The 16,756-nt window shown below is 36.2% G+C and overlaps 3 protein-coding genes across 4 annotated transcripts; all 3 read left to right on the top strand.

Annotated features, from left to right (window-relative positions):
* Positions 1 to 471: 471 nt before the first annotated feature.
* On the top strand, positions 472 to 6,794 carry LOC121246778 (glutamine synthetase leaf isozyme, chloroplastic-like). The gene is made up of 14 exons (XM_041145059.1): positions 472 to 723; positions 2,244 to 2,512; positions 2,618 to 2,657; positions 2,810 to 2,913; positions 2,992 to 3,040; positions 3,143 to 3,249; positions 3,591 to 3,678; positions 3,786 to 3,914; positions 3,999 to 4,073; positions 4,789 to 4,842; positions 4,920 to 4,957; positions 5,152 to 5,311; positions 5,414 to 5,474; positions 6,347 to 6,794. Exons 2-14 carry the CDS (start codon positions 2,259 to 2,261, stop codon positions 6,484 to 6,486), a joined length of 1,299 nt encoding a protein of 432 aa, XP_041000993.1. The 5' UTR covers positions 472 to 723; positions 2,244 to 2,258; the 3' UTR covers positions 6,487 to 6,794.
* A 1,162-nt stretch (positions 6,795 to 7,956) lies between these two features.
* LOC121246777 (membrane protein PM19L-like) lies at positions 7,957 to 9,812 on the top strand. Its single transcript, XM_041145058.1, has 4 exons — positions 7,957 to 8,152; positions 8,239 to 8,458; positions 8,538 to 8,583; positions 9,405 to 9,812. Exons 1-4 carry the CDS (start codon positions 8,026 to 8,028, stop codon positions 9,513 to 9,515), a joined length of 504 nt encoding a protein of 167 aa, XP_041000992.1. The 5' UTR covers positions 7,957 to 8,025; the 3' UTR covers positions 9,516 to 9,812.
* A 722-nt stretch (positions 9,813 to 10,534) lies between these two features.
* On the top strand, positions 10,535 to 15,838 carry LOC121246776 (protein ABCI12, chloroplastic). 2 transcript variants are annotated; one of them, XM_041145056.1, is made up of 8 exons: positions 10,535 to 10,976; positions 11,881 to 11,997; positions 12,871 to 13,107; positions 13,549 to 13,713; positions 13,832 to 13,907; positions 14,962 to 15,026; positions 15,334 to 15,507; positions 15,600 to 15,838. In XM_041145056.1, exons 1-7 carry the CDS (start codon positions 10,623 to 10,625, stop codon positions 15,484 to 15,486), a joined length of 1,167 nt encoding a protein of 388 aa, XP_041000990.1. In that variant the 5' UTR covers positions 10,535 to 10,622; the 3' UTR covers positions 15,487 to 15,507; positions 15,600 to 15,838. The 2 variants fall into 2 exon arrangements, with proteins under 2 accessions (XP_041000990.1, XP_041000991.1); XM_041145057.1 differs by having other exon boundaries at positions 15,334 to 15,518; positions 15,599 to 15,838.
* The last annotated feature ends 918 nt before the right edge of the window (positions 15,839 to 16,756 follow it).

Genomic DNA, 16,756 nt, shown 5'->3' with positions numbered 1-16,756 from the left:
AACTGTTCTGGGGCCTTTGTATTCTGTTACTGCATAAACATGGATTTCAGCCTCTGTGGCAGGTCCTTAATATGGTCAGTCTCACTAGAACGTCCTAACCATCACAAAATAACCACACAAATTCAAACTTGCGCATCTCTGCATTAAGATTCTTCATCCGGCAGTCCAAATGCAGAAGAATCGTTGCATTCACCAACAACCACTCTCACTCTCAGGCATTCACTGTATAATGATTGCAGAAAATTAAGTAAAACCTCACTGTCAAACTCAAACATATGCAAAGTCATGGCCTTGAAAAGTGAAAACAGGCTATAATTAAATATCTCTAAATGTATTTAATCCACATTATTTAGCAAAAAAAAGGTATCTTTAGTCCTTGTTCAAACTCTTTAATTTATAAATTATAGTAGACTGTGATGTGGGGGTGTGAAGAAAGAGATGAAAGGAGGGAGAACTTTGGAACCTTATCCTGGAATAATGGTGTTATTATAATCCAAGCCTCTCTTGGTGCTTCTAAAGAGACCACCAACCATTTTCCGCCACTCGTAGAGCCACCCCTATCTACTTGGGAAAAGCCAACAATCCTGTTCTTTTGCAATATCAACCACTATTGTTATAAGGGCTTCCCCGACCCAAGAGGCCACTTGGCTCCTCTCTCTCTCTCTCTCTGTCTCTACGAAGGCAGTTTCCGGCCAAACACACCAGCCTTCCGGCATTCCTGAGGTATGCTCTTTACTCAACTCTTGGCCTTCTCCCTTATCAAACCGCTTTATAGTAGTGAGAATCACTCTTTTATGGAGTAATGGGGCTGCAGGGTTTGTTTGCCAGACACCCATATAACAATGTCTGACATATTTGGTCTTAAACTTGCCTGATTCCGGCGAACTGGTTTCCAATGTTTGGCACCTACCCATTTAATGCAAGTCTACATTTTTTTTTTCTTTTCTCTTTTGTTGAATACATCACGTCATAAATTCAAGACTTTTGTTCTCAAGTGGGTTCTAAAAGTCTGCATCATCGGAGAAAGAGAAACGTAGTATACATTATCCATGAGTGTCTGCTATTGGCACTATAATCACTACTGGTTCAACACTTTCCGAAGGGTTTTTTTTTTTTTTTATTCTCTTCATCTTTATATCATTATTATTTTTCCTGTAATTGGATAGCTTCTAATTGAAAAGAACAAAGGAAATAAAGGAAAAGAAAACAAGATGTTGAGAATTATTCCCAAGCATGCCTGGTCCACTTGAAGGATGGTAGGGTACTTGGGTATATATGCCAATGAATAAGGTCTACTGTGCAAAAAAGGGGGGTCAACCATGCACGATAAGTGGCTACAGAGTCTAGCAATGTTGGACTTGATACTTTAACAATATAAATTTTCTACAACTTGTCCTTGGCAGGTGTGACATTTGACTTCTGTATTTTCGTTTTCTATTCTATTCTTTGTAACCAATTTGCAGAATAGAAAGAGGGCATAAAGAAATTTTTGGACGTAAGATTTTTTTTTTTTAAAAAAAAAAAATTTGGTAGAAAATTTTAAGTATGGGTTTTATAGAATTTTGTATAAATGATGGATCAGTTAAAAATATGTTTGGATTGAGAAAAATTTTAAGAAATGTGTGTTGGGATTTGAAAATATAGCGAGACTTATTAAAATTATATTTGGAAAGAATATTTTTGTGAGAGGTTTTTTTGAATTTTGTTAAAGTTGTTTCGGTTTTTGTTTGTTATGAAAATCGAGGGAAGATGTTTTGATAATTGTTTTTTGTTTTTGTTTAAAGATGTTTGTTTAAATATATTTGATAATTGATTACCAAATAGAGTAATGGTCATCTACAACACTTTTACAACTTTTTTATAACTTATTTTGCAATCAACCGATGCAAGCATGCTACTTCATTAAAAATGATTCAATTTCACAATGTTGTAAGAGAGTTGTAGGTTAATCATTTTCTTAACAAATATGCCATAATTCTTTTAGTTGTAAGGTGTTCATTTTGCATGACATTTAACTGTACTGTGCTGTGATGGTTCGGTCAGAACGATCAAGTTGATTTTTCCAGTGGGAACATGGAAATCTTGATTTAGTGAAAGTGACAATAACCACATTACGTGACATTTAATTATTGAATAACTGTTTTCAAACAAATAGAACGTTTTTCCTTCTGATCTATTTCGGTTATTGGAATATTGCATATTAAAACTTTTTAAGTTTAAATCCAAAGCTGATTTATTTTCAGCAGGAGCAGGTGAAAATGGCACATATTTTGGCTCCCTCAACACAATGGCAAATGAGAATCACAAAGAATCCCGCAAATGCAAGTCCTATGACAGCAAAGATGTGGGGTTCTCTGTTATTGAAACAGAACAAGAAAGGCTCATCTAAAAGCTCAGCTAAGTTTCGGGTTTTTGCTCTGAAGTCTGAGAACAGCACTATCAACAGGCTAGAAAGCCTGCTAAATTTGGACCTCCCTAAATATACCGACAAAATCATTGCTGAATACATTTGGTATATATTCTATGCTAACATATGTTCGTAAGCAATTTCTGGTTCAGCTAAATCCATGTGAGCACTCATTAACTTCTAAAATAATGTATGATCATTCGGAAACAGGATTGGAGGGTCAGGGATTGATCTGCGTAGCAAATCAAGGGTATGTTAATGTTAATGATATGATAAGTTAGAATGCAAGTGTGCATTCGTTGGGAATGTTTATTTTATTTTATTTTATGTGTTTAGTTATTTATTTATAGTTCAACATGCCTGAACATTGGTATTCTTGTTACTTTCTTTTCAAATTTTCAGACAATTTCCAAGCCTGTTGAGCATCCATCTGAGCTTCCCAAGTGGAACTATGATGGATCAAGTACTGGTCAAGCTCCGGGTGAAGATAGCGAAGTAATTATATAGTAAGATCTTAGAAACAATATGACATTTTTAATGTAAGCCTTTATTAGACCATGAGCTTGACCTCATGTTTTCTCCAGCCCTCAAGCAATTTTTAAGGACCCTTTCCGTGGCGGTAACAATATCTTGGTAAATAACTACTTAATTCTGATTATAGATCAACCAGAATGCTGGATTTGTCTCTTTTTTTTTTTTTTTTTTTTTATTGATCTCATCCTTTTGCTTTAAAAGGTGATATGTGATGCATACACACCGGCAGGTGAGCCTATCCCAACAAACAAACGCCACAGGGCTGCTGAGATCTTCAGTAACAAGAAGGTTGTAGATGAAGTTCCATGGTTAGTCTCTTCTCATGATTTTAGTCTTAAGTCTAGCTTCTCATGCTTTACAATCAAAATGTGTGTGAAAGGGAGTCACATTATAATCACTCCACTATGTTGAGAAGGTCTGATATTCAAGTGAATATGCGCTTTTTAGTGTTGACAAGCATGATAATGGAATGCAACAATTAACAGCGCATTACATATTTTTTGTTGAGCAATGATCAAATATATGTTTCTGGCGGACTTTGCTTATGTTAATTCATAGTGAATAAATACGATGCTCGTATGCATTTTAGCTGGCAAAATATATTATACATGAACAACTAATCTGATGAGATATCTGGCTAATAACTCAGGTACGGGATAGAGCAAGAGTACACCTTACTTCAACAAAACGTGAAATGGCCATTAGGTTGGCCTGTTGGAGGCTATCCTGGTCCTCAGGTACTATCAATTTGTATTATGCTGATTATGATTACAGGATTCTGTGAAGTTGATCTTGGTTTTATTATGTGACACAAATGTATATGATGCTTCTATGTTTGTTTCAGGGTCCTTACTACTGTGGTGCAGGGGCAGACAAATCATTTGGCCGTGACATATCAGATGCTCATTACAAAGCTTGCTTGTATGCTGGAATTAACATCAGTGGTACAAATGGGGAGGTTATGCCTGGCCAGGTTCTCCTCTCATCCTCCTCTGCTTATGTTATGGATGAAATCATGTAAAGTTAATCACTACTGATTTTTGTGATTGCTTTTCAGTGGGAGTATCAAGTAGGACCTAGTGTGGGAATTGAAGCTGGAGATGATATTTGGTGTTCCAGATACATTCTCGAGGTAATACTTTCCCTTTTACTTTTGTGTGTACACAGACTTGGAAGAAGCCACTTTAATGAGAAAGACCTTAATGTCCACAAATGACCAATTCGGAACACTTAGCGCATAAAAGTGCATACCACTTATAACACCCAAGACGTTCCTTTTCTGCTTATGCTCAAATTTGACAAGTTTAAAACTGCTATTCTAAAGAATTTTCATTTAGTCAATAACGTTGAACTTACTGGCAGGTTTTTGTCGAAAGACTTCTTTTATTGTTCTTAGGTAATGGGTACTGTCAATGATATCAATATATAAGATATTTATCATGTTTGTGTACACCTTTAACTGAACTCTAACACCCCTCCCCTCTGCGGGCCCTGTGAAAATGAAAAAGGGGAACAAGGTAGAGGAACTAAAAATAAAAAATTCAATCAAATTGCTTTTTTTTGCTTTATGCATTTGCAACCTTTTCTTTTGAACCTGCCAGATTGTTATTATCACAACAAAATGATTTGCAACCACTACTTATAAAATAAAAAATAAAAATGATTTGCAACCATAAGTTACATATAGTGAATCAGATATCAAGCATGTAGCTATTGAGCTGGGGAGCCAGTGGTTTAGGATTTGCCTTTGGTTCATGATCACATGTTGGAACAATTATCCGTGTGTCTATGCCGGTTTGTCTGTTCTACAATTGAGTTACTTGTCTCTCGTGTCTCCTGTCTTACAGAGAATTACAGAACAAGCTGGTGTTGTTCTCTCACTCGATCCAAAACCAATAGAGGTAATAAACCACTCTCATTTTGTACTCCTTAATTTATACTACTCAGTGAGATATCTATGTGACATCTGCATTAACAGGGTGATTGGAATGGTGCCGGATGCCACACAAATTACAGGTACTTGACTCTGCTGGCTTTGTTTTCCTATAGTTTTTAGTTTGGTTCTTTCTGCTTTTGCTCCATCTTGTATCTCCTCTCTTCTGGCCCAAAAGGGTGAAAAGGAAAGGACGGGATTCTATCAGTTAATTCATAATATTTATACATGGAAAGCATGCTAGTCAATCTGATATTGACCCATTGTTGGTTTGCAGTACGAAGAGCATGAGAGAGGATGGAGGCTTTGAAGTTATAAAGAAGTCAATTTTGAATCTGTCACTTCGCCACAAAGAGCATATCAGTGCCTATGGAGAAGGAAACGAGAGAAGATTAACAGGAAAGCATGAAACAGCCGACATTAACACATTTTCTTGGGTACACTCTTCTCCAAACTATTTATAATGAAATTTAAAAAATTAGATAATAAGAAACTTTTCTTTCTTTCATCTATAAATCTATTAAAACTTGAATCTGCAGGGAGTGGCTAATCGTGGTTGCTCCATCCGTGTTGGACGTGAAACTGAGAAGCAAGGCAAAGGTACCACTTCAGCAGTACTGCAAGAATTCTCTTGAAGGCTATGACTTCTCAATTTCTATCATATTCTAAATACAAAGAACACTGATCATTTGCAATTCTTTAAGTGTTGCTATGACTATGATGACAAATGTCTTCATCATCATCATCATTTGTCATGATGATGGCAAATGCCTAGGGGTTGACTCAAGTGGTGAAGGCCTTGGGCTTGGGGTATGCTCCCCTTAGGTCTAAGGTTCAAATCTCCTTAGGTGCAAACAATCTCTAGGGGCCATCGGACTGAGGGATTTTCCCCTTAAATTACCTGAGGTCCACTTGCGGGAAACTCCTTACCGAAGGCCTGTGCACTCTCAGGATTAGTCGGGACGTTGTTCCGAAAACCCGGTGCCAATAAAAAAAAAAAAAAAAAAACTATGATGACAAATGCCTTGTTCAGCTTCAGTTATCTGCTGCAATTGAAACAAATATATAGAAAGCATTCTTCAAATCTGTGAAAGGCATTATTTTATGCATTCGGGTTCACTTTGTCAATTGATTGCATTTGTTTCAAATTCCTAATGCTGTTTCCCTATTTTCATCATTTTCTTTCTGACCTGCATTGATTAATTTTCCCCATTTTAAACTTTAGGATTCTGATACGATTGCTGTTTTGTTGCTCAGTTGTTTTCACAATTTATCTCATCTCATATAATCTAATCATTACAACTTTTCCAAATTTCCTCACAAAATTAAATAAACAATTCAACTTTTTCAAATCTCGAAACAAAAATAATATTAAAAAAATATATTCTAATAATATTTTATTCAACTTTTAACTTTAATCGCAACTCATTCATCTGCGAAAACAAATGTAACCTTTTTAACTATGATGTCAGGCTACTTGGAAGATCGGCGTCCAGCTTCAAACATGGACCCTTATGTTGTGACCTCGCTACTGGCAGAAACAACAATATTATGGGAGCCAACACTGGAGGCTGAAGCTCTAGCTGCTCAGAAGCTAGCATTGAATGTTTGAAGTCGATTGGTTCAACATAAGCTGAAGGCATTTAAGAAGGAAAGCACTGGGAATTAGTAAATCCACATGCGGTGAAGCTTTTTCCCTTCTAAATTTCTTAGAGTTGATTGTTGTGAATAAGGGACCTTGAAGTGAGTGGTTGTTCATGCCCAAGCTCGTACATTAGTTTCTCAGATGGAAGACTGTCTTGAGCACCAGAATTGCATCATGAATTAGATCGACTGCTTATAAGCATTTTTCCTTTGGATGTATGCACCTTAAGCTCCCAGAATCAGTTCTTCTGTAATGACAATTTGCTCTTAATTTTCGTACCATAAATATTGTGGACCTATCTTTAGCCATTTTCACCTGTTCTAGTGATATAAATCCGTGAGAATGAAATCTCTTAAACCCACAATCAATTTGAAAACTCATTCAAAAAAGTCAAAATCAAGCCAATGGAAAATTTAGACCCGTTAAAGAACTCGTTTCAAGAATTTAGATTATATGATCTAGACCAATTGAAAAATTTGTCTTAAGAACCTAACTTATAAGGAAGAACGTGCAAAAATTATGATTTGCCTTTGATAAGTTTAAAAATTCATTTAAGAACAAGAGGAGATAAATTTAACTCACAATAAATAAAACCCTAGTCAAAATAAAATCATTTATTCCAAAAATACTCCTGAATGAATAGTGTTGCGGCTACAGTAACTCGACTACAGTAACTTCTTGAAACCCTAATTCAACAAAATAATAACTTTTTCAAGATGCTCTTGAATAGGCGCCCCCTTTAAGTCTTTCTCATAATAAACTCAATTACTCTAAACTAATAAAACAAGTCTTTTAAATGAATTAAACAAGTTGAAAGCTTTGAAGTGTCCAAAGCCTTTGAGTCATGTTGTTGCCCTCTTCCATAGCTTGTATCAGATGAATCAAAATTAGATTTTCATCCTTCAATCCCATATTGAATGTTGGGCTCTTGCTAGACTCGTCCCAAGTGGATTGCACCAATCATTGCATTGTCTTCTTGATCTTCTTGGCTCTTGACCTTGCAATTGACCCATCTAGAACTTGCAAAGGATCTTTAAGACTAGGTTCATCTTGATGCCCATCATCTAGTGTAATGTACTCATCTAGCGGCATGCAAATACTCGATTTGAAAACAGGTAACCTACACAGAAAAGGAATGGAGCAAAGCTTTGTTCTTTTATTTTGTTTGTTTAGCCACTAAGAAAGATAATCCAGCTAAGTTGTACCTGCAGATTGAAGATCAAACAAGCAAGCCCTGCCTGTTGGATGATATAGAACTTAGTTTCAAAACCAGGAAAGTTGGACAGGGATTCTTTTCCCTTCCATGACGCAAGCCCCACGATGTAAAGGAATTTAAGCCTTGTCTTTGAATTAAAGACCCACCATTTAACAATGTAAAGAAAGGAACATAAGAGGAAAAGTAAATATATGGTGGGCCACTGCCACTCCCATCAGTCACTGTTTACGTGTCAAGAAGGGTCACCCAGTTCAGGCTTTTCTTTTCAATTTTTTTAACATCAGAATTCCATGGCTTCTGGAGGATCCAAATCAGCAGCCTCAGTCCTCCTAATAGTCAATCTTGTTCTGTATTTCATTGCAACTGCGATCGCTGTATGGGCTGTAAATCATGGGATTCAAAGATCTCGCGAGACAGGTAGTTCAGACAGCTCTGACATCATAAACTTAGACATGCATGTCTCACAATCGTAACTTACAAATAGCATACGTGCATTACTGCAGCATCTGCTTTGTCTATTTCGGCTCGCCTTTTTCCGATATACATGCCAATCGGAAACACGGCGACCGGTTTCTTTGTGATTTTCTCCCTCATTGCCGGCGTTGTGGGCATGGCCACCTCACTTGCTGGACTTAACGATGTTGCTCAATGGGATGCGCACAACTTACACGCAGCAGCATCCTCTTCTCTTGCAACTTGGGCTCTCACTCTACTGGCCATGGGGTAAATATATTATTTTGCTCAAATCTGTTCTCTTTCCCTTAGATTGTTGCAAACTCTAGTATTGAATTGAATGTTGCAGATTAGCGTGTAAAGAGATTCAACTTGGTTGGACAGATTCAAACCTGGTAAGACCTTTATTTTACACCCTGAAAAAAATAGTTATAAGGATATTTATCTAAAAGAGAGTATTTGTAGTTTGAGTAATGTTATATCTACATATGAATTATACAAAATAATCTCATAAATTGACGTGGGTTCATCTGATTTATTAGATCTATTTTACAATAAAATTAATTTTACAATATGACGAACCATATCAACTCACTTCAGTTTGTGGGATTACTTTTGTGTAATTCTTTTGTGACTAAAGTATTTTCCTCATAATTTTAGGGCGTGCAAGTCATGCGGACTTCCTTTGAAAAGAATAGATAAATCTGAAACTCACATAAAAAAATTATTTCTTTAATAGTATACCCTACTCTTTTTAAAGACAATGCACATGGCTTGCACCCCTAAAATTGTATCTAGCATTAGTCTATTCAAAATGAGTCCAAGTCGTGTCCGGGTCCATCTGCCATCTACAGACTCAAGGAATGTCCAAATCATGTGTACGCCAATATAAAAGAAGAGACGTGTTTTTACCACAAACAGATCTCACAAAAGTAAACTCATAAAGTGACATGATTTAATATGGTACATTAAATTGTAAAACTATTTTTATTATAAAGTAGATCTAACATATCATATAAAGCTATATCAATTTATGAATATACTTTTATAACATCTTTTTATGCTTGTAGTACTTCTCATAAAAAAACGACCAGTTAATATTACAATTGAAATCCCTTTAAATCATTATAAAGAATATTAATTTATCATTTCAAGTAATGAATGATCCTATTCACCATCTTGGTACTACACGTAATGTCATTTTGTTTATATACAGAGGAGTCTTGAAATCATCATCATAGTTGTGAGTGCGACACAAATGTCTTGTATGGGTGCTATCCAAGTTGGAGTTGAAGATGCTGTTGCACAACAAAGAGGCCGCCCTTGAAGACTCTGGGCTCCAGTCTGCGACAATACTTAACTATCTGGTGATTCCCTTTCAGAAAAGTTACATTTTCTGACTCTGGTTCTTGGGATTTCCTTTGATGTTTCAGTTTTTTCAGATGAGAGTTTCAAGTGCTGGTTGCATGTACATTGTCTTTTTGGTCTTTATTTTGAACGTGTTAATTAAGTCATGTGTTCCGACATATAAAATTAATAGGATTGAAGAAAATGAAGCTTCTTCCATATGTATAAATGAGACTTTTAGCATTTTGAGAATGAAACTTCACTACAAGAGATAAGGTCTTTTCAATTATTTATAGATATCGTTGATGTCGGAGTTCGACCCGACCGTCTACAATTGGTCGGATGACCCAAAGACGGTGGATATGGAAGTACTATCCAATCATATACGTATCTTTCGATGTCTTTTATACTTCTTGAGATATCAAATATGGACTAATTTCTTTATTCTTTTTGCGTATTCTAATATCTCCAACCAACGACACTTATTTGATTAATATTATAGGGTATTTATATAACTCGTGCATAATACATAAACAATTTTTTTTTTATTATTATTCAAATGTCTTCAATGCCCCAAGCATTTGATTAAAGGAGAATTTAAGAACTTTCTTATAACTATCATAACTAATTATCTTGAGGGTTTATAAATGATAATGTTGAGATCATTTCTTTTTGACACATAATCGTCTTATTATTTGAAAAAAAAAATTTAAAACGAATTATTAATAATGATTTATTGCATAAAATTCATAGAGTGGGACTACTATGCCGCTCCACTCTTACCGTTGAACGTGCCGTCTAATGATTTTATTTTTTATTTTTTATTTTTTAATACATTTAAATATTTTAAAAAAATAAAAAAATATACCAATACATTTAAAATTATTTTCTTAATCACTAAATAAAAAAAATAAAATTTTTTTAACCAGCAGCCCAGCGGCATAATAGACTTTCTCAAATTCATAACGCGCACAACATTTATTTATTTTTCGGTTTCAGGACATAAAATTCGGGCAATTCGGCATATGGCCCATTGACACATAAAACCCAGCAAAGGCAATTTTCCTTTGCGGTTAGAGTCTCACCAATGAACTGTACGCAGCGTGCCTTCCCAACGTTCACATTCCCCGCTAACCATTCTTCTCCCAAACGCCTAATTTCCCCCATTTTTACTCCCTTCATCTCCCAAACGCTCCCAAATCCCAGGCCCCTCATTTTCCCGTACAAAGCCCTCAAACCAGCGAAGAAGATAAGACTCCCAAGTAGAGCTTCCTTGAGCGATAATAGTGAATCCTGGAAATGGGTGAAGTGGTTGCCCACCGGAGCTCTCGCTGCCGATAAGGTTCTGAGGCTGATTGCGGGCGCAACCGCCAGCCCCATTTACCAGTTTGTATCGTCGCCCACCACTTTTCTTCATTCCGTGGATCCTCGAGTGAAACTGGTTTGTTCAAATTTTTTGGATAGTTTTGTGATTTTTTTCGTCTTCTTCTTTCCGTTCGATTGAGATATGTTGTAACGAAATTTTGTTTGGCTTATGGGGTTATTCAATTCAAGGGTTTTGAGTAGCTTTGATTATTGATGAACCCATTATAGAATTGGTAATATTTTTTGGAGTTTTTTTAATATATGAATTACAGGGAAATGTGTTTATCCTAAAGCATACGTCATTTATGAGCTTTAATTTTTGTTGGTGGTCAATGCTTAGAAGCATTGAAGTTTGTAAATTGTAAGTTTTCCTCATAGTTTGTTTTCCTATTTGTTTTCTGTTTGCATTTTCCTCTTTTTTCTAAGCGAGGAATTAGAGGGTTATGAAATATTTCACGGATTATATGACGTCTGAAATTTAGTTTAGGCAGTTAAGTCGGGCGTGGCGGGGAGAGCAATAATACCGTATACTAAATGCAGCGTCTTTTAGATTTTGTGAACGTCAATCTCGAAGATTAAAGTAAAATGCCAGTTAATACTTAGCTGGCTACTTATTTGTGAAGCTAAACGATTACCATCTGTCACGTATTAGCATTGAATACTGAACTATATAGAACTTTCGTGAAATATTTGACTGGTTGTGGTATTGTTTTGTATTTTGAGCTTTTGTGTGTACATGTGTAGATATATATGTGTGTTTGTGTGTGTGTGTGTGTGTGTGTGTGTGTGAGAGAGAGAGAGAGAGAGAGAGAGAGAGAGAGAGAGAGAGACTTTACTGGTGAAAGAAATTATAATGCTGGTAATTTTGCATGATAAACAAGTGAAGAGAAAGGAACAAATTTGTTCTGTAGATTCTAGTTTTGTTTTCTTTCTTCCATTAATTTTATAATGTGGTAATATCAAGTTGCTTGGCTTTTCAGGTATGGCTTTTGGCTTTGGTGGTTCTACCAGCAAGGTCACATGTAATAATGCGTTTAGGACTTGTGATATACTTGACTTTTCTGTCAATATGGGTTCTCCCAAGACAGGTTTGGATGGTGAGTACTAACTTTTTACTTTTGAAGTTCAAGAAGCCGGTTCTAGACTCGACAAAACTTTTGGATATTCTTATACATTTCTTAGTTGAGAAATCTTGTCATTAAAGCCTCTAACTACATTCCATTTTAAATTCTAAAGCATGAGGAAGTGGTTATACATTGATCAATATTTTTGGATCTACTTGGACAATTGTTGATCACGAAATTTAGCTATTTGAACTTGTTAAAGAAACTGAATCAGAGCGCACAGAATAAGGAAAGTTGGATCACATCCTGGGTGTGTATATATTGTTTTATTAGAACCCAAGTGTGTACTTTCATGCAAGTTCCTCTGCTGCAGTCATGATACGGTAAGCTTAAGTTGTCTTGTCTGTTATAGACATGGTGGGTATGGGAATGCTGGGAATGAGGTATTCTGCTTAAGTTTTTAAGATTTGAGCCAATAAGTTCAGGTTCCACTAACATAAATTTAAAATGTAAGACACAATTCTTCTTGGACTTGACACCTTTTTAAACTGCTGCCTCCATCTCAGAGTCACTGCTCCCCTCCTTTTGATTTCTGCGTAATGGTTGTTTATACTCTTATGTAATGGTTATCCTTATTCTATGCTCTGTGGTCTAATTCAAAAGTTGCGTACCAGTGAATCTGTAATGATTTGGCTTATTTATTGGTTGATGTGAGTAGAAGCATGTATAATCATCATAGTTATTGTTGTTTGCAACTTATCAAAATGTTATTTTTGCTTGTAGTTCAAACTTGTATATTCCTTTTTTTTTCTTGTAAAAGTGCATAGTGATGCATATACAAGTGTCTGTTTTGAATTTGCTGATGTAGCGAAGAATATCTTGCTAATTATTTAACAACTATTGTAGGACCAATTGGGAAGAGTGTATCTGCTTTCAGGAATTTTATTTCTTATGTTGGGGTTGGGTTCAGATGGTGTACCGCCCCTTGTCCAGTTGAGAACCCCTCCACCTTCGATGATGGGATTGCCTAATCTTCCTGCTTCTTTGGGAGGTTATTCATATTTAATTATGAAGTTGGGACCATTTCAATTTACAAGAAAAGGCTTGTCGGTAGCAAGCACTGCTGCGTGTTTAACATTCACTGTAAGTTTTGCAACTTTTCTAGGTTCTGACCTTTTTGTCACCCACTAATTAACTTGTTTATACTCTTGGCTTTCATTCATTTAGGATTTGTGTTGATGTCTCAGAAAATGATGATGTTATAAGCTAGTATTTGGAGGCTCAATAATACATTTATTTATGACTGGAATGCTTGCCACTGAAAGCGAGTTAATGAGTCTATGGTCATCTTAAAATTTTCAAAGTGATTTCTAAAAAAATATTTTTGTAAGCAATTGAAGAATTTATTAGGAAACGCAAAAGGTTACTATTTAAAAAAAGAGGCATTCAAAGCATAGCCCAAGTACACAAAAAGTATAAAAGAGGAAAATATATATAAGTGATTTAGAATAGACTAATAATAAGCACTCTCAAAGACATAATGTCTTGATTTTTCTGAGGATTAGCTCTCTGTTTTTCTGAAAGGTCTTCCAAAGTGCAAGCCTTTGCCTGACAACCACTACCCCTGAACAACTTGCATTTGGGTTGCGATGGTTTATGCTTCCTTTGACATGTATTGGTGTCCCAGTGGCTGAAATTATTCTTACCCTCATGCTTTCATTGAGGTTCGTCAGTCTAGTGTTCGATGAGGTAAGAGAAGACACATTTAACAACTCCTGTGCTGAAACTTTGTAATGTTTTGATTTTATTTCAAACCCATTCATATTGATATTTATACTCCTGGAATGCCCATGTAATTTGTTTCCAGGTCCGTAATGTTGCATTGGGAATTGTTTCTCGTAGGATAAATTGGCAGCAATTGACGATGATGGAGACAATCGATAGTAAGCTTTTAATTGAAAAAATATTATGTGATGGCTAAATGCCACTTTAAATAAATTTCGTGCCAGTTGTATGCATGTATGTTCTTGACCCCTCAATGTCATGAGCATTCATTAGGGAATTTTGGTGTATCAAATCCCGTTTTGCCTGTGTATTATTATCAATTTGATTATTACATATTTTCCTAGACTCTCTTGCTTTGGAAAAGGTTCCAAACATCTCATCGATGTCTTGAAAGTGATAACTCTGGTACTTTGCTTTTTGCCTTTTCTCGCTTTAAAACAAATGGTAATGTCTCCCTGAGTTGCATTTTGTTTGTGGATTTCATACATGAGGGAGCAGGCAGTTGGCTTAATTTTGAAGGATAAAGCATTTTCTGTTCCTCACTTGAGATTTTCCTAGACTCTCTCTCTCTCTCTCTCTCTCTCTCTCCCTCTCTCCCTCTCACACACACACACAGAGCAAAATAACATTTTAAAACCCTGTGGAACAATTCGATACTTCACTTTAGCAGGACCTGCTTGAAAAGTTTAACCTTCAAGCTGAGTTAACTTGCGACACTCATTAGTTGATACCGACTGAACTACATCTCCTTGGTGTTCCTTTCTCTTATTATTGTCTTCATATTATCTATCACCTGGCTCTTTCTGTGGTAGGTCAGTATCTGTGCATGCAAATGCAGCCAGTCATTGTTCTTTCTTGAATCTTTTTTTACATACTGTAACCTTCATTTTAGTCAGTTGTGGCGTTATATCTTAAGGAATGCAAAGGTTGGATCAACAGGACCAGCCCCATGTTATGATTGAAGAACCACTTATTTTTTAAGCATTTTTATACAATAGAATCTGTTGCAAGGAACATTAGTCGTATAGTGTGATGAGACGGTTATTAATTGATAATCTATGTGATTGTGTCTGGTGATATGCTTCCACATTATGATGCTTACTTTCTTCGTATGCTTTGTGTTGCAGTTTTTTTTTTAATCTATCCTATTGTGTTGCTTGAACATGCTTTCGGGTTATGATGGTCATTCTTTTATATGCATCATTTTTGCAGTTTTCTTTATCTACCTGCGTCGGATCTTCAAAAATATATTTAGCCATGCAGAGCAGATTTCCCAGGTTTTTGCTTCATCTAGACACTAACTATTTTTAACATTTTTTTTTTCGACTTTGATATATGAAGTATGCATCCAGCAAAGATCCTTATTTGAAGAGCCTTGCTTGAATGTGTTTGAATGTTCATAAAAACATAAGGAAAAGTCTGCTTAAAAGTCCTACAAATTTCCTGTGTTAAGAGGAGGCCTTCAAGTATTCAAGACTAGGGGATGCATAACCTCTTGTGGCCAATCTGCATTAGGGTATTTAGTAATGTTTTCGTCTAACAGTTTCCAATTTCAAGTTTCTATTATTTCTATGGCTTTTACAGGCAATGATCATCAGAGGGTTTAGAGGGGACAGCAACACGCATAAAATTCACTTTCTTTCAGGCTCGTCCATTGGTATGGCAGATATTGTTTCTTTGCTGTTCCTAGTTGGTGTTACAGGTGCTGCCCTTTTGTCTGATTACTTCCTTGTGTGATACTCACGCCCACTTGCTCTGGTAAGTTCTCTGCTTCTAAGAATTTACTGTGAGTTGCAGCGGATTTTATTATTTTTGTGCACGTTAGTCACTTTGATCGATTTGGTTGGCAGGTAAGGGAGCTTCTCTCTGTTTCCGAGACTAAACATCTATTTGGACTCGTCCCCTTTTATCTTTAGTGGGGATGCATGTTACTTTACAACTTGTAACTTTTGCAATTTATTATTTTCAAATTCACAATTCATACAGAGAAGCATTTAGAGGTGCATCCTATTGACTATTTATCGCCAGTGCCTGCCAACCAAATTGCAAGTTGTTTATCTAATATATAAGTTAAGAAGTCATTTCTCAATCTCGATTGTATCTATAGCAGCTCTCAATCCCTACCTTTGGAGTTCTAAGGTTTGGCTGCTGTTGATTTGTACTGCAAGATAGTTCGTTCATGACACCATGTAATGTTTCTTGAAAGTATACATTAGCTAGTTTTATTAGGTTGCAACTTAGAAAAGCGAGTAACGAAAAATGAGAAACATTGTAGTCTGTAGACATCCATCCTGACCTCACTCAACTCCAAAAAGTGTTGATCCCAACTCTTGGAGCGCACTTGGCTAGCCAACTATATATGTTTTTTTTTTTTTTTTTTGCAATCGTTATTGTTTTGTTGTTGATGAAATCAGGGTGGAGTTTCAACATTTCTCACTGTTTCGTTGATTCCGTACACTCCACATAGGGAAGTTGAGAGAACGTGAGGGTGAATGGAGAAAAAGAAATTGGTGGCGAGGCTGAATGGAGGCAGAGATGGCTTTTCGGGTAGGAAGTCGAAAGTCATCGGGTTCTTCCCTCGTCAATGCCTCTCTTCTGCACCACCCTAATGCGCAAATACTAGGAACTTTTCTACCTCTTATATGCATTATGCACTTTGTAAATTTGCAAAATTGTATACAATATTCACAAGCATGCAGCAAATATTCACATCCCCTTTTAATTCCGACTAATCCCAGTCTATATTTTTCCCCTTTTTTTCAACAAGTAAGGTGAAGTATAAAAGCTGGTGAGAGGGGCAGGATCTTTTGCCACAGCCAAAATTATGGATATAACAAAAGGGGGAAGGTAACTGATGGGAAAGCTTCCCGTATGGGGGTTGGAGACAACACAGTGATGGTTGCCTGCTCTTTCATAAGGTGCCCCCACCCTAACAAAATCTGGGGCCTTGAAGGGATTAACAATCCTCAGAATAATCTTAACCCCATCCAAAGATTGGAATTTATAA

Source organism: Juglans microcarpa x Juglans regia, chromosome 1S (assembly GCF_004785595.1).
Source record: "Juglans microcarpa x Juglans regia isolate MS1-56 chromosome 1S, Jm3101_v1.0, whole genome shotgun sequence".
NCBI classification, from domain to species: Eukaryota; Viridiplantae; Streptophyta; class Magnoliopsida; order Fagales; family Juglandaceae; genus Juglans; species Juglans microcarpa x Juglans regia.
This window is presented reverse-complemented; position numbering and strand designations above follow the sequence as displayed.

Bases quoted from the DNA above. Each gene is read 5' to 3' on its own strand.
- LOC121246778 (XM_041145059.1), top strand. From the start codon at position 2,259: ATGGCACATATTTTGGCTCCCTCAACACAATGGCAAATGAGAATCACA. The intron at 3,250-3,590 runs GTTAGTCTCTTC...CTAATAACTCAG, and splicing joins GTTGTAGATGAAGTTCCATG to GTACGGGATAGAGCAAGAGT. The intron at 5,312-5,413 runs GTACACTCTTCT...TTGAATCTGCAG, and splicing joins ACATTAACACATTTTCTTGG to GGAGTGGCTAATCGTGGTTG.
- LOC121246777 (XM_041145058.1), top strand. From the start codon at position 8,026: ATGGCTTCTGGAGGATCCAAATCAGCAGCCTCAGTCCTCCTAATAGTC. The intron at 8,459-8,537 runs GTAAATATATTA...TGAATGTTGCAG, and splicing joins CTCACTCTACTGGCCATGGG to ATTAGCGTGTAAAGAGATTC. The intron at 8,584-9,404 runs GTAAGACCTTTA...GTTTATATACAG, and splicing joins GTTGGACAGATTCAAACCTG to AGGAGTCTTGAAATCATCAT.
- LOC121246776 (XM_041145056.1), top strand. From the start codon at position 10,623: ATGAACTGTACGCAGCGTGCCTTCCCAACGTTCACATTCCCCGCTAAC. The intron at 10,977-11,880 runs GTTTGTTCAAAT...TTGGCTTTTCAG, and splicing joins TGGATCCTCGAGTGAAACTG to GTATGGCTTTTGGCTTTGGT. The intron at 13,108-13,548 runs GTAAGTTTTGCA...TTTTTCTGAAAG, and splicing joins CTGCGTGTTTAACATTCACT to GTCTTCCAAAGTGCAAGCCT.